Source organism: Pseudophryne corroboree, chromosome 3, assembly GCF_028390025.1.
Source record: "Pseudophryne corroboree isolate aPseCor3 chromosome 3, aPseCor3.hap2, whole genome shotgun sequence".
NCBI classification, from domain to species: domain Eukaryota; kingdom Metazoa; phylum Chordata; class Amphibia; order Anura; family Myobatrachidae; genus Pseudophryne; species Pseudophryne corroboree.
The window spans coordinates 636,480,152-636,495,970 of NC_086446.1; the positions used below are offsets into that span (position 1 = coordinate 636,480,152).

General features: G+C 38.8%; 1 protein-coding gene across 2 annotated transcripts in view; it reads right to left on the reverse strand.

Moving 5' to 3' along the window:
• Positions 1-15,819, reverse strand: part of PCDH15 (protocadherin related 15) — a 2,278,876-nt gene that overhangs the window by 796,213 nt on the left and 1,466,844 nt on the right. For both annotated transcript variants that reach the window (XM_063961739.1, XM_063961738.1), the window contains exons 15-16: positions 7,218-7,411; positions 5,245-5,377 (exon numbers count right to left, since the gene is read on the reverse strand). In XM_063961739.1, the coding sequence (XP_063817809.1) occupies positions 5,245-5,377; positions 7,218-7,411 (327 nt within the window). The remainder of the gene's footprint in view (positions 1-5,244; positions 5,378-7,217; positions 7,412-15,819) is intronic.

Below are 15,819 nucleotides of genomic sequence, written 5' to 3' on the forward strand. Positions count from 1 at the left end.
TATATCTACAAAGCAAAAAAATTGTATTAGAATTCTACTGTCACAATCCAACAATCTGTTGTGAAATTATTTGGAATAATGTGATAGGTTAATAGGGGCAGGGCTGCAATCAGAAATTGTGGGGCCTGGGATGCCCCCAGGCATGATCATGGTAGGCCGGGACCAGAGCAGCAGTACAGGGAAGGAGTCCAGAGCAGGTAAACATAGAAGGAAAGCACCATCAGTATTTCAGATTTGTAGCAGGCCATGAGCCAATCTGAGCTCACGGACCAGCAGCCAACCAGGAGCTGCCACTATAAATTCAAAATGCCACCGGTTCTGCCCCTCTATGGCAGACTCTGGTACACTACAATACACACTGCTGCCATGCGGGCCCCCTCGCAGTCAGGGCTTGGGACTGGAGTTCTAGCAGTCGCCCACCTGATGGCAGCACTGATAGGGTGTACTAACATGAGTAGAGGCAGAATGCTCACTAGCTCAATAATTGTTTCTCCACACCTAAAACAATGTATTACTGTACTTTTCACCTTGGTACATACTGTTAAAAGATTTTAGAATGTTAGACAAAGTATAACAAAGGTTTTTGGTTTTTTTAGCAGTACATAGTTATAGTATAATAGATCAACAGGAAAAAGGTTGACAGTATCTAGCTCAACCTCAAATGGTTGATATACCCGAGGTTTACATGGATAAAAGGCTGACACAAGCAAAAAATCGACATGTACAGTAAATGGTTGACACATGAAAGAGTCAACATATGTTTTTTGTGTGTCAATATGTAGGTTTTAGCACATGAAACCCCAAATGGTGTACCACTTCGCTCTCTATGCTTTGGGCAGGGTGCCTTGCTCTGCTACCTCTCTACTTGGCACAGGTTACCATTCCCAATTGTAGACCACATGGATGGTAAAGTATGAAAAAGTAAAAAAAATATTCCAGAAAACTTGTGTTGACTATGTTATGTCAACCATTGTCATGTCAATCACTTGAACTTGTGTTTTTGACCATGTCGACCATATTGTGTCGACCTATGGACTGGATACCAGAGTACACATACAGTCCTCATTATGCATTCTGCAGCCGCACATTCCTATTGAATTAATAGTTACAATGAATTATAAGAGAACGAGCTGAAGCCTATCACCAAATTATAAGATCTGTATGTGTAATCTGTAGATACTGTTGTCTTTCCTGATTCTTTGTGATTTCCCAAGTGAGCAAAATTAATACACAAACATGAAAGGTAACTTTTAGCTACTCATTTGAAAGTGTTCACTGTTTGGTAAAGGGATTATAACATCATAAAAATATAGACAGTATTCTCTGAATGCATAATGTACCAGTATTATATTGTTTAGTGTTGATTTAATGCTCATTTGATAGAACATTGCCAAGCTTTGCCAGGAGGACCATGCTGGGTTTTCTCACTGGAAATCAGGAACTTGAAATAGACAAAGATTATTGTCCTAGTAAACGCTATGAAGCCTTCCCCAAACTACGTAACTTATCCCCTGGATGCTGTTTTGTGTGTTGTGTAATTCAGGGCTCTACAAAAGTTAAGTTTTAGCAGAACTGAATGTGTGAGCCTCAATTTCAACACACACACTTAGGGCTGATTTATGAACATTATTTTTACACACTCTTTTCACATTATTTTAGTGTTACCTGAATGTATTAAATGGCTTTTGGACCAGTTTATACTGGGAAATGTGATCTGACCAAATTTTCTAAATTTTTTTTTTAAATAGTGCAGTGATTCCTGTGATAATAACGCTATCCTGAAACAGCATTGTCAGAGGGCTCACTGAGGACCCTGTACTCCTGTACAGCTTTCATCGCCCACAGGCAGAGAAAACTGTGCAGGAACCCGGCAGCGTGATCAGCTAGGTGTGTCTGGACACACAAGCTGATCACTGTTTAAAATAAACAAAAACTGTTTAAAAAAAATTGGTCCCCCGATGCTCTCCTCCAGCTCAGATCTTCTAATCTCCGGCTCCTGCACTGTGACCCCGGTCATCCGCTATAAACTGGCATTTAAAGCAGTTTACAGCATTAGATGACTGAGTCACAGTGCAGAAAGCCAGCGATCACGACTGTAGCCGGAGGAGCCCACCGGAGCACTGATCACAGGTAAGTATGCGGGGAAGGGTGCCCGGTGGTGGTGTCGGCAACACATGTGCAGCCAATACTCTGGGCATTTCTAACAGAAAATACCCCAATTTGGCTGCACAGTGGCATCACAGTGACAGAGCTTCTCGCAAGCTCTGTCCCTGCATGCCATAACTGATACATTCATGTGATATAATCAATTACCGCATTGTGGATTGGGTGATTTTATCACATCACATCCACATCCTAAAATGTGGATGGTGATAAATCTGCCCCTTAGTGCTTTGCACCAGTGCTCAAGAATTGGTTTGCCCAGCAGGAAGCATGCATAATCTACTCTCTGAAGATGCCATCTGAAATTTCCAAAAATACTATAGTTAAATACAGTAGGTATAGAATGAATGGTGTGATGATTTTATATATTTTATATTTGTGGACTTAGCTATTTTATTGTAAATTGTTCATGAGGTTGGGATGTTTGCTTTTACATTTTTTTAATAATGGATTTTAGGATTGAAGGTGTAGTTTCCTATGAGGCTTCCTATGGCAGGCATTCCCAACCCGAGTCCCCACAATGCACATTTAACATGAGGTCCCCAATAACATCAGTTATTTTGATTTAGCCATCTGTGCTGAAGACTGGATATCACTAAAACCTGCACTGTGCTTTGAGGACCGAGGTTGGAGATGCCTGTCCTATGGATAGGCATACCATATTATCTCTTTAAACTGGTATACTCATGGATTACACAGGTTCTGTGGCTGATTAAATTCAGGTGAAATACAGGCTTGAAATCAACTAGCCACAGATGTAATCCATGAGTGTCCCAGTATAAAGGGATAGTATAGTAAGTCTACCTATGGACCTATTAACTTAATTTGCTGCTACAAAAATTTCATACATAATAATAACTGACATGCAGTACATGAAAAAAATGATGAAAACTGAAGCAGTACGAGCACTTAAAAAGACTAAGAACTTCTATAAAATGTTATTCTGTAAATGAAAAAAGTCAAAGCATAATCTTATGTAAGGGTACACTGTGCACATTGGGGGGTGATGCAGGTGTGGTTGTAGACAGCATTGCTACTGCTTCCTTGGAAACAGACGCTATGCTTACATATGGTAATGCAGAAGGAGGCATCTGGTATAAGTAGATGTCTCCTGCATGTATAACACAGCATCGGATCACTCTGCGACACCATTGGCAGGCTATGACCCTGGCCTCTGCACTATCACTAAATGGGAGCAACACAAAGTTACAAAAAGCCTCAAATATCAGTATATGAATTATTGTTAATCATTCTTGCCATACTGTAAGATGAGTTTTTTTCCATTTAAAAAAGTTAGCTAGAACATTTCATTTATTGCATCTAGACATCTAAAATACTTCTGAGCAAGTAAGCCATTCAGTGTGGAAATACATAGAAAACAATCAGGTCATCCACACTTCATGTAATCAAAATAATAAAAATACAAGTCAAACATTCTAGTACGAAACTTCAGCCCAATAAAATGACTATCTTGTTTCTAAACTCTTAGAAATAGCAAATAAAACTTTGACAGAAACAGCATGCAACCTGTCATAATTAACAGGCTTTTCCAGACAAACAACTGAAGTTTTGCTTTGCTTATTAAAGTATATATCATAGGAAGTGAAACTTGAGTTAATGTAATCTAAATAACGCACATTTATAGGCCAAGCTATTAATTTATAGATGTCCTATTTAGAGATGTGTGGCTCCTGAAATATGAACACATCCTAACTTAGAGGTTCTGAGTTGAATCGAGTCTAAGTTCAAAATCACTTTGGGGTTCCGAGTGGAACCAAGTCACAGCTTGGGTTTGTTGTGAGTTCAGAACTTGGATTTAAAAACTGAACTCAGGTTTTGGATTGCATGTAAACAGGTCCAAATTACATGATTTTACCTGTTGATTTTTTTTATCAGTGTTTATTGCTTTTTATCGATTTTAAAGGAATCCAAAACCGAACCAAAACTTAATTCCGAACCAAAGCACTTGAGGGTGGTTTTCTCAAAAGAAAAACACAATTATGAATTGGGACCAAAACCGAAACACAAGGGTCTGTACACATCTGTAGTCATATTACTAAGGTGCTCTTCCTAAATAGTAATACAAATTTCAAGAACTTCATTTGCTTACTGCTTTAATAAAGTGTATCACAAGGCACCATAGCAAATTTTCAGTAGGATCAACCTAGTTCTCAGAAGAGGCCTCCACTCTTCTCTTTTGAGGGACAATGGGGTTAGAAGAGGAAATGCCTAAGTGTGAAAATGTGCCCAAGCAGGGTCAGCACCAATCACTGTAGAGCACCCCCAGGAGAATCCATCATTGTGTGAGCAGTAGAGGGAACCACTGACGTGAAAGATACTACCAATATATCATGTCCTGAGGAGGTAAATGTCAGAAATCTTGCCATTAAAGAAGGTGCTCTTCAGGACTAGAGAGGAGATGCCCATGATGGAGAATGGAGCCTTCAGTTAAAGGTCCTTTTTGGCATTGGAAAGCCATAGTCTGTCAAAATTTAGGCTCATTCAATGAATGGACAGAGCGATGAGCCAATTGGAGCTTACTGCCAGTCTTTGCAGTGCAACGGCAGACCAGCACAGGTAGAGCAGAGAAGAGCTCCCAAAGAAAAAAAGATAGCACTAACCTAGAGTATTCTAACAGAATAAAAAAATATTTTAGAAAAATGTAAAGGTAATTATTTGCAGATCCTTTTATTATTATTTGGTGGATACAGTTTTTTTTATCCCTTTATAAGAATATATTGTACACAGCTCTGTGAGCCAAAATTATCAGAAATGTGTACTATTTTTCTTATAAATTGTCTTTAAAAACACTCCCATGTCTCTGATATTCTTCATTTAAGAATAACAATCATGGACACAAAATGCCTAAATAGATTATATTTATGTTTTACTTTATGTGCTTTAACTTTTTGACTTGAAACAGCCATATCCGTCTAATGGGGTTTTCAATTGTACCAATAAAGACACTTCTTTTCATAAACATTATAAAACATCTTTGCTACCAAGGCAGAGTTAGCATTCTGCCTAAAAGATACTGTTCAAAAAAAATAAATAAAGAAATAATGAGTTTAAAGATATTACCTGCAGATTTAATAGAACAGCCCCTATACGCATAGCCTCACTGACTTCAAGACTGTACATCAGTTGAGCAAAGCGTGGAGGACTCTGGTTATTTGGTGGAAGAACTTCAATGTATACTGTAGTGATGGAACTCCTATAATTAACAGGAAACATGGCAATGTAGGTAAATGTACAGTATAATGCATAGCATAATTCAGAACATCTGGAATATAACACAAAGGTCCAAGTAATCCCCATACACAACAGAAAACTAAGCACCATTAGTATGAATAACAGCACAACTGCTGGTTTTTATTTTATTTTTGTAATCATATTGTCTATTATCTATAAAGATTATCTGCAGACATTGCTTATAATTTTTAATTTAAGCTAATAAGCTTCTCCACTATACTAAGGGTTCCATTTAAGAATGAGATATAACTCTATATTTAACATACAGTGGTAAACAATGAAACATAGTCAGACTTTCACTTAATAAATAAACATAGCGTGCCGATCTGTTATTCGCTCTGGATATTATACATATGTTCAAGAAATTATATATCCTGGCATTATATGAACAATGGGGCTAACTCAGGGATATATGCAACGAATGGTTTACATACATCCTGAAGATTACTGAACTGCTGATGTGCAGATCAGGTCCTGCATCATCAGCCGCAGTGCCCCTTAAGCTGAAGCATGACTGCATCTTTGGATGCAGCAGCGAAACACAGAAGAATGCAGGAGGCCTCTATTTACACAAGAAGCATCATGCTGCATTAGCATTTTATTGTGGTCCATCACTGATTCAGCAACTCAGCAGCTGCGTCTGTGGAGCCATCTGTGTCCATCTCAGACCAAAGGTTAATTTCATATTATTGCAGCAAAACATTTCCTAAGAATAATAATAAAAAAAAAAAAAAAAAAAAATCATAATGTCACCAAAAAAACTTAAGCATGATTGGAGATAAGAAATCTGTATGTTATACCATGGACTTTCAAGTGTTGCTCTTGAATCCTTTCAGAAGAATTTGACTCCTTACTTCTAACATTAGCTTCAAATTAAATCCAGTTAATGCCTAACCTGCAATATCAGTTAAGAGTTACTCATAATTCCACCTGATTCTGCTTGTTTATTAAATGTACATCCAATTTGTTGTTAATACACATCCTATGAGTACTTCTCTGAGCATGCTTGTACAAAGGCTAAGCTTTTTACAATATATGTTCTGTTTGTTTAGAGAGCCAACCCTAACCAATTTGATGCCCTAGGAAAATTTTGGCTGCTGCCCACTAGCACCACCGCTAGTTCCACCTCTTACAGTCTCCCAGCACAACACCCATTACCTCCTGCAGTATGTCTCAGTGGCTGGCTGGTTCAGTAACTTCCTGGCAAGCTCGGTGGTTGGCTAGTTTGGTAGCTGTTTGGCTGGCAGGTTCAGTGGTTGGCTGGTTTGTTGGCTTCCCGGCCGGCAGGCTCAGGCTGCAGCACAGAGGTGAGGGATGCTCCTCCTCCATCCTTTCTCTTCCGGGGACACTCCAATAATGCCATACACAATGGCATCATGCAGCATGAGGTGGTCCCCCCGGCACTGACATTCTGGGAGACTGGAACTTCCAGAGGAAGGGAGGGAGGGACAGTGATACTATTTGCATAATGTAAAGATGCCAGGTGCCATCAGATCAGACAGCATCGGCATGATGCCTACAGTAGCTGACGCTGTCAAGATGAGCTGGCACCAGGCTGGCATTGAATGCTCCTAGGTAGCTGCCTAATTTGCCTATGCCTAGGTCTGGCTTTGTTTGTTTCAATCTATTAATTTGGTAACTATACAAGAAAGTGCTTTGGACTCTTCATGAAACTGTCAGATCAAGCTAAATGGTCATTGGATTTAATGTGAATATAGCAATACTAAATTGGGGGTGCAGTTTTTTAGACTAGGACTTATCTACAGAGCATAATAATCACTACACATTATTTTCATACAAACCTTCTTTGTGCTAGAGGAGCATTATCAGAGGCCTTTACAGTGAGCGCATAGGAATCCCCAACTGTCAGCGTGACTCCTGGAGCAACGGTGATGACTCCCGTCTTGCTGTTAATGACAAACTTCCCCTGACCCCCAGCAAGGATTTCATATGTAATTTGACCATTAAGACCTTCATCCGCATCCACAGCTGTGAGCTAGAGATAAAACAACCACCAAAGAAAGAAAGTTTTATTTCACTGATTCCATTATTAGTCTCTGTTTTGATTGTGCTGGAAATTGAACCTTATGATGTTGAGATTAAATGCAGCAAAAATGATCTATGCATTTAAAAACATAATGACAAGATATGGCTCAAAAACTCATTTTGATCTTCCCGTACAAGTAACAATAAGCATGCGCTGTACTGGCAATTTTTCTATTGCTGAATATTTTATCCCGGTTCCTGAAATAGCAACCACATATTTTTACTGTGAACACTGTTAAAAAAATTAAAAAAAATAAAACCTAAGATCCTTATTAAAATGTTGTAGGTAATTTGAACTTGTTACTATTATTGTCTAACCAAGGTTTTGCTTTTCTCTAGTCAATTTCCACTAAGTGACACTAAATGCATTGGTGAGCGGTATAAAATAGATAATGCAAGATCATATGGGTTGATATTTCCATTACGTAACTAACAGATCCAACACTCTTAGTACCCTGAGGAAGAACTTTTGTATTTCGTTTAATTTGATTTTTTTTTATAAATTAAACTAAGTCTACAACACTTTGCTTAAAAAAGTAGCTCATCATATCTATCTATCTATCTATCTATCTATCTATCTATCTATCTATCTATCTATCGCCAAGGGTCCAACAATATGCAAAATGACCAGCAGCACTGAGGGAATAAAGATGTCTCACAACTTCAGGTAAATATCAAAGTTTCTTTAGTTTAACGTAATCAAGGCATGACCTGATGACATTTGAGTAAACTAACAAAACATTGCTAATAACCTGAAGCTGTGAGATGTTTTTATTACCCGAGTGCTGCTGGTCATTTTGCATTTTGTTGGACCCTTGCTGGGTAACCTACAGAGGGCACCAGGGCTATACACCTTATACTGATGGTCATGCTGTCTATATTACTATATATAACTGTGCATTTATAATTGTTCATTTGTATGTATATGCGGGATAATCTCAACAACTACTGAACTGATTTTGATGTAGTTTTCACCAAAATGTTCCTCAAGATCCTCCGAGTAACATAGGCTATGAAACATCTCACTGTCATGTTAATTGGATATTTAGCAAACAAAGAAAAAAAATGGTGAAAGGACATCTTGTGGCCAACAAGTAGAAGGCTCTTATGCTACAAATTAGAGACTGAGCCGTTATGGTGTAACATAGTCTGTGAATCAATTTGCTATCATCTTAATTGGCTACACACACCAAACATTTACACACACATCACTCATATACATACAACACACATATACGGGATCCAGATGATAGATAGACAGTGTCTAGTTAGACAGTCAATAGATAAACATCATGGGCCAAATGTAATAGAGTGAAAGCTTCAGAAAGGGGGGATGCAATGGTATGCCTTTCTACAACTGAGGGTCCCAGTTGACAAAACTATCCACACAAACCACAAAAATGCGAGAGAAAAAATTGTGTCTACCTTTTTGTGTTGACCTTTTGACCCTGTCGACCTTTTGACGTTGTCTACCTATGTCATGTCGACCTTTTGATCCTGTTGACCTAATGTCTATCTTACATGCGGTGTATATCTATTGACTGTCTAACTAGACACTGTCTATCTATCATCCCACACCCCACATATACACACACATCATTCTACTATTAGCTATCATGTTAAATTGGTTACACACACACACACACACACACACACACACACACACACACACACACCATATGCACACAAAACATACACACATCTATCTATATCTATATTCTCTATCTATCTATCTATCTATCTATCTATCTATCTATCTATCTATCTATCTATCTATCTATCTATCTATCTATCACATATGCTGGATTAAAAGGTTCAAGCAATTGCTTTATTCTCAGGCAGGTAAACAGCATCAGGTAAACTTCAGACAGCATACACTTCACAGCATGGCAGTTTACAGTTCACATGCAAGTTGATAACATATCCATATGACTTCCTATCTTAACCCCACACCCCCAGCCTTTCATCCGGTCGACTGGTTCACCATTGGAAGCCCTGACACAACTTTAAAGGAAGATGTCACGAGCTGCCAATTAGCCTTGTTCGTGGCTTACCGCTGATCATAGTAAAACCTGTACTGGATCTCATCACAACATGCTGTTTATTGCTCTAACTTTGTACACACCTGCTGCTCTACATTAACTTAATGTGAAAGCATGTTGTCCCTGTCACACTATCTATCTAACTATCTATCTATCTATCTATCTATCTATCTATCTATCTATCTATCTGTCTATATAGAGAGCGATAAATCAATCAGCGGCACTCGGGGTCTTATTACAGCAGGCAAGTGTATTAAAATTCACGGCATAGAAACCAACGTTTCGGGACAAACACATCCCTTTGTCACCCTTTGTCACCAAGTGTTAGAGATTTTGGCAAGGGGTTAATATCCTTATGTATAATACAATGCAGCCAATAAGGACGGCACTAAGTCAGATCCAAGTGGGATCTAAGTTATTACATATATCTTTAAATAGTGTAAAGATGACATTGTGGTGGTTTCACAGGATTTTAAGTAAGTGTTTAGATAGAGGGTTTTGTCATTAGTGTTTTTAGTAGGGTTTAAGGATGGACGATAGTTCCATTATTAAGTATGTTATGTTTATAGCGTTTCCTAGCAACGACCCTGAGTCATGTGACCAAAGCACTGGCGTTACCGGCTGACGTCATGTTCCAGCGTCCACAGGAGTGTGTGAGCGGGATTGACGAACGCCGCACGCCGGAGCCAGGTGAGCACGATTATGCTTTGTAACAAATGTTTGTACAGCTATTTAAGCTCAGTTTGTTAAGTGTTGTGTGTATAATGCTTTGTCCCTGACGACGGGGTATAGCCCCGAAACGCCGTAGGATGGAATAAATCAAGTCTTCTTGCATTACTACCTGTATCAGTCTGCTTGAGTGCCGCCGGACCTGTTTGCTATATATATATATATATATATATATATATATATATATATATATACTGTATATATATATATATATATATATATATTATATATATATATATGTATGTTCGCAATAAACTCAAGAACAACTAAACAGATTTTGATCGGGTTTTACTGAAATGTTCCTTTAGATCCTTCAAGTAACATAGGCTATAAAACATCTATTTATCGTGTTCTTTGGCTAATTAGCGAATAAAATAAGCTGTGCATCGGATAGTCCCTGTTGTTGTGCCACAGAGCAGAAAAAGCTTGGATCAGAGCCACGCATAGGTAATGGGGAAGGGGGTTACAGACACACATGGGTAATGAGGCACCATTGTCATTTATTAAAATTGAAATTTTATTTTATTCAAGTACAGCAACACAGTGTGCAAAGGCATGCACTGGTATGGGGGAGGTAGTGCACCAGTCAATGCCATGTGATGTAGTGTGCTAAGAAACTAACACCATTTGCTGGTCACCTGCATGTCCCTGACTTCTGCCCGGGCGCACCCCTCTCCAGTACTGGTGCGCGTCTTTGCACGCTGTTGCTGCACTTGAAAAAAAGAAATTCTCCTAAATGGCAGGTGGGGTACATGCTGAAACCCCCCCCCACCCTTCCGCGAATCTGCCTATGCATGCATACGTTGTTGTCTTGTCACTAAAAATATTCATATCACTACATCTTCGCACTTTAAGATATCTGTTTTCATTTTTCAAATGTATTTCACTGATAAAATAATTATTACTCATATAAATAACTGGAAGATATTAAGACAGACAAGTGAACTAAAAAAATGTGAAAGAAAAAATGCATCACTGAATAAAATTAATAATCACTCGGCATCAATGAATAAAATTAATAATAACTTGGCAACGATGGGTAGGCAGGCACTGCTAGTATATTTCTAAATGGGATAGTATCGATGTCCCAGTGGTTGAAATTCCGACATTCAGAATGCCGACAGTGGCATCTGATGGAAATCTGACCCTCAGGAGGCCACTGTCAGCATTTTGACGATTTGGATTTCAACAGCTGAGATCCTGCATCCCTTTACAAACAAGCATAAAATTGAAGCACCAGTCTCTAATGCGGAACGATTGACCGCTGTCCATCTAAAATACCCTCAAAATAGTCATTTTATTTTAGAATTCTGACATTCACATACAGATTGCGATCTTTCTTCACCTTGCGGATGTAATCATGTGAAATGCAATCATCCACTCCACAAGAACCTAGGTACTGTACAGTATATTTTTATGGATCACTCAGCTATCCCACTGTGTCCCTACATTTTAGTAGCAAAGAAAGCCTCTTGGGTGTATAATATAAACAAAATGTTTTGTTGGGTGTTTTTTATTTTTGAAAACTGAATTAGCTCTGATGGACAAAAGGGAGAGATTTCCACATGTACAGGTCATACACACTTTCGATATAACTGGTGTAAACTGTAGTGATTAAATAGATGTATTAGCATTTACATATACCTACAAATATATTTTAGGATTACTAGATATTTTTAACTATAGCTCTGGTGGCAAGCTGTTTTAGATCAGATACAGTATTAGAGGATATATATATATATCTAAGAAATGTTTACTGTAGATCCTGAAAAGGCACCAAGCGTTTTGAATAGCTCGTTCAGGTAACACAGAGATCACCATCTGCAACATCTCGGTTTAGAACCTGACCTCCCTTTTCAAAGTAGTTCTGATGTCTAAAGGCAATGGCTAAAGGCTCTAAAGATACATTACACAGCAAAAACAAGAAAGGATATCCCTGCAGGGTACCTTGATGTACTGTAAAAGGGGATGCAATGCAAGCCTGTGGCAAAGTGTAAATCAAATTGATCAATGAGCAAATCTGTTCTCGAACTCCAAATCTCAACATTGTTTCCTAAAACACATTATTAAAACCTTTTTTAAATATCAATAGCAATCAATGCATAATACTGGGCCATTATGCACTGCACATAATGAGCACTGATTTAATGTTCTGTATATTATTCATGTGATTTCTTCTTGCTGTATGTGAAGCTGAGGGTATGTCTGTTTTAAGGTGCATCTTTTAACACCAACAATTAAGCTTGCTCAAGTACGCATTAATAATAGTGTTGACTATGAAACAAAGAGTACAGATACAAATTACAGGTTGAGTATCCCATATCCAAATATTCCGAAATAAGGAATATTCCGAAATACGGACTTTTTTGAGTGAGAGTGAAATAGTGAAACCTTTGTTTTTTGATAGCTCAATGTACACAACCTTTGTTTAATACACAAAGTTATTTAAAATATTGTATTAAATGACCTTTAGGCTGTGTGTATAAGGTGTATATGAAACATAAATTAATTGTGTGAATGTAGACACACTTTGTTTAATGAACAAAGTTATAAAAAATATTGGCTAAAATTACCTTCAGGCTGTGTGTATAAGGTGTATATGAAACATAAATGCATTCTGTGCTTAGATTTAGGTCCCATCGCCATGATATCTCATTATGGTATGCAATTATTCCAAAATACGGAAAAATCCGATATCCAAAATACCTCTGGTCCCAAGCATTTTGGATAAGGGATACTCAACCTGTATTCATGCAGGCATATAGATTTTTCCCCCTTGCACACCTTTTAAAGCTAAATGCAACTGAAAAAAAAATATTGTTTTGAGTGGAGGACAATTAGTTAATTTATTAGAGAAAAATTGTTTATAATACTTTGGTTACACCTATTCCATTCCTCTCTAAACAGACCTAGTAGCAAGTAAAGAACAGTGCAGTAGGGACTATTATAGTCAATATGGAGTCTGGCTGAGTCAGGAAGCAGAACATCAAAAGACAGAGAGATGTAATATATAAACCTATTGAAAATTACTCAAATGTACTTTATTGTTCATTTTGTTAGTTCTTCTTTAATCCTATGTCCCCAGTACTCCAACCACTCCTTGCCCTGAGTACTGCCCCTTCTGCTATTTACTCTTACTCTCTGCCTACCTCAATGGCTGGCTGCCTACAGCACTGCACCAACTGCTACCTGTCCCCAGCACTGCCCCAACTGCTGCCTGCTGCCACTGCATACATTTACTCTCCTCTACCCCCTCCCTACTTCTGTTGCTCCTTGCCTCAACCCCCAGCTCTACTCCAAGTGCTGCCTACCGCCAGTGCTGCGCAAGCTGTCACAGGATTCTCCCAAATGCTACCTGTCTTACTCTTCACCCTCTCTCTAACCCCAGCACTGCATCTGTTGTCAATGTAAGAGCAAGACAGTGTATTTAGAAGCATTGTCAGTATTGAAAAGGTGTTATGTCCCAAAATGTACAGTGGCTTGTGTGTAGGGCATGTGGGGTGGTCTGATGGCATATGGTGAGCTCAAAAGCATAAAATGCGATGAACCCAGAAAAAGTGTAGTAAGACCCCAATTTTCTGAAGCCACTTTTTTTTCACTAAGCATGATCACTGATCACCTGATTATATCAATTTCCTGGTTTTGCATATATCAAAAGGGGACCAAATATTTGTGTTAAATGTTTGTTTGTTTTTGATTTTTTCTTGTAAAAAAAATAAGACAAAATGAAAAAACAAATGTTCTTATCATGGTGGTCATTCCGAGTTGATCGCTAGCTGCCGCTGTTCGCAGCGCAGCGATCAGGCAAAAAAATCTGCATTTCTGCGCATGCTTATTTACCGCAATGAGCACGCGTGTCATACGGTTACAAAGTCCATTCTGGTTTTGCACTGGTTTTAGCGACTATTCCAATCGCACAGACGGCCGCAAGGTGATTGACAGAAAGTGGGCGTTTCTGGGTGTCAACTGACCATTTTCAGGGAGTGCCTAGAAAAATGCAGGTGTGTCGGGGAAAATACAGGCGTGGCTGGGCATTCACTGGGCGGGTGTGTGATGTCAAAATCCGTCCCTCCATCGTTAGAATCAACGCACAGGATAAGTAACTACAGGGCTGGTCTTGTTTTGCACAAAAAGATTTTGCAGGCGCTCTGCTGCACAGGCGTTCGCACTTCTACAAAGTGAAAAATACACTCCCAGGTGGGCGGCAACAATGCGTTTGCACGGCTGCTAAAAACTGCTAGCGAGCGATCAACTCGGAATGACCCCCTATGTTGCGTACTGTATTTTTTCTCCAGAAACAAAAAATCCTCTAAGTTAAAAACAATAACTTTGGTATGCCTATTTATGGATATATTGATTCAGAAACAAATATGCCCTCATTATGTATAGCACAAATATTTTCATTTACTTTTGAGTTTGATTCACACCTAGAAAGTAAGCTTTTTTCATGCACTCTAGCCGATTTTAATGCTTAGTATGAAATCTGGAAAAGCACCCAGGATAAGACACTGCATACAAATGTTTCTTATATCCCTTTTCCAATGCGACCTGGACAAATTCTTTTTCAATCTGGCAAATTCCCAAGTCTCAGCTTCGTGAACATGGTCGGGAGCAGGGTCAGGGACCCGGAACTTAATCCTGGGTAGTCTCTATTTCCACTGACCAAAATCCTGGGTTTTGTGCATTCACAACAGTGGAAAAGTGGTATTAGTCACACTGCAGCATGGCAACTGTTAGCATGTTTTACATTCATAAGCTTTGGCCAGTGATATCCCAATACTGATCCTGATTTCAAAGTATGCCTTTGACATGGCCCTGTGTTTCAATGGAGGTGGTGTTGCATTTGGTCTTCCTCTTCAACCTTCCTTCATAGAACCAGCTTTGATCAATGCTTGAGTAATGGATGCTTTGAAATCTAAAGGATTCTTGTAAATAAATCCAGACATCTGATTCAGCAGCCATGCCAAGTCACATCAAGAAAGTGACAGTACATCTAAATGTACCAGCTCCTGTTTTTCCATTTGTGTGAGTACTTTGAAACACACTGATACACAGAGATCCACAACCCCAATGTGCGTGTTATAATACTCTGTACTTAACTCTGCTGCTTCATGCTCTTGATGCATTGAAAAAAACAAACACAATACTTATAAAGTGTCTGCCATTACAGCCACTGCTGCTACTACAGATAATTGGAAATAATTAAAAATGTATAAAAGTTAAGCTATCATACAGTATATAATGAGCCATATAAGGTTATCAGCTATCAAACCTGGCACATGACTGCTATGTGAGGAAAATGTTTAGGTTAGGCCTATGTTCCAAGGTAAGCCTATCATACAGTATAGATATTTGTATTGAATGATATCCACTTAAGTGGACATAGGATTTACATAAAAAAAAAGTGTTTGATCAAAACATCTACCACATTATGGGCCTAATTCAGACCTGATCAGTGCTGTGCAGTGCTGTACACCAGCGCATGCTAGACAGCCGACGGCTGTCTCAGGCCTACGATCGCCTCTGCTTGATTGACAGGCAGAAGCGGTCGCTGGAAGGGGTGGGCCGCTGTGTGATGTCACATGCA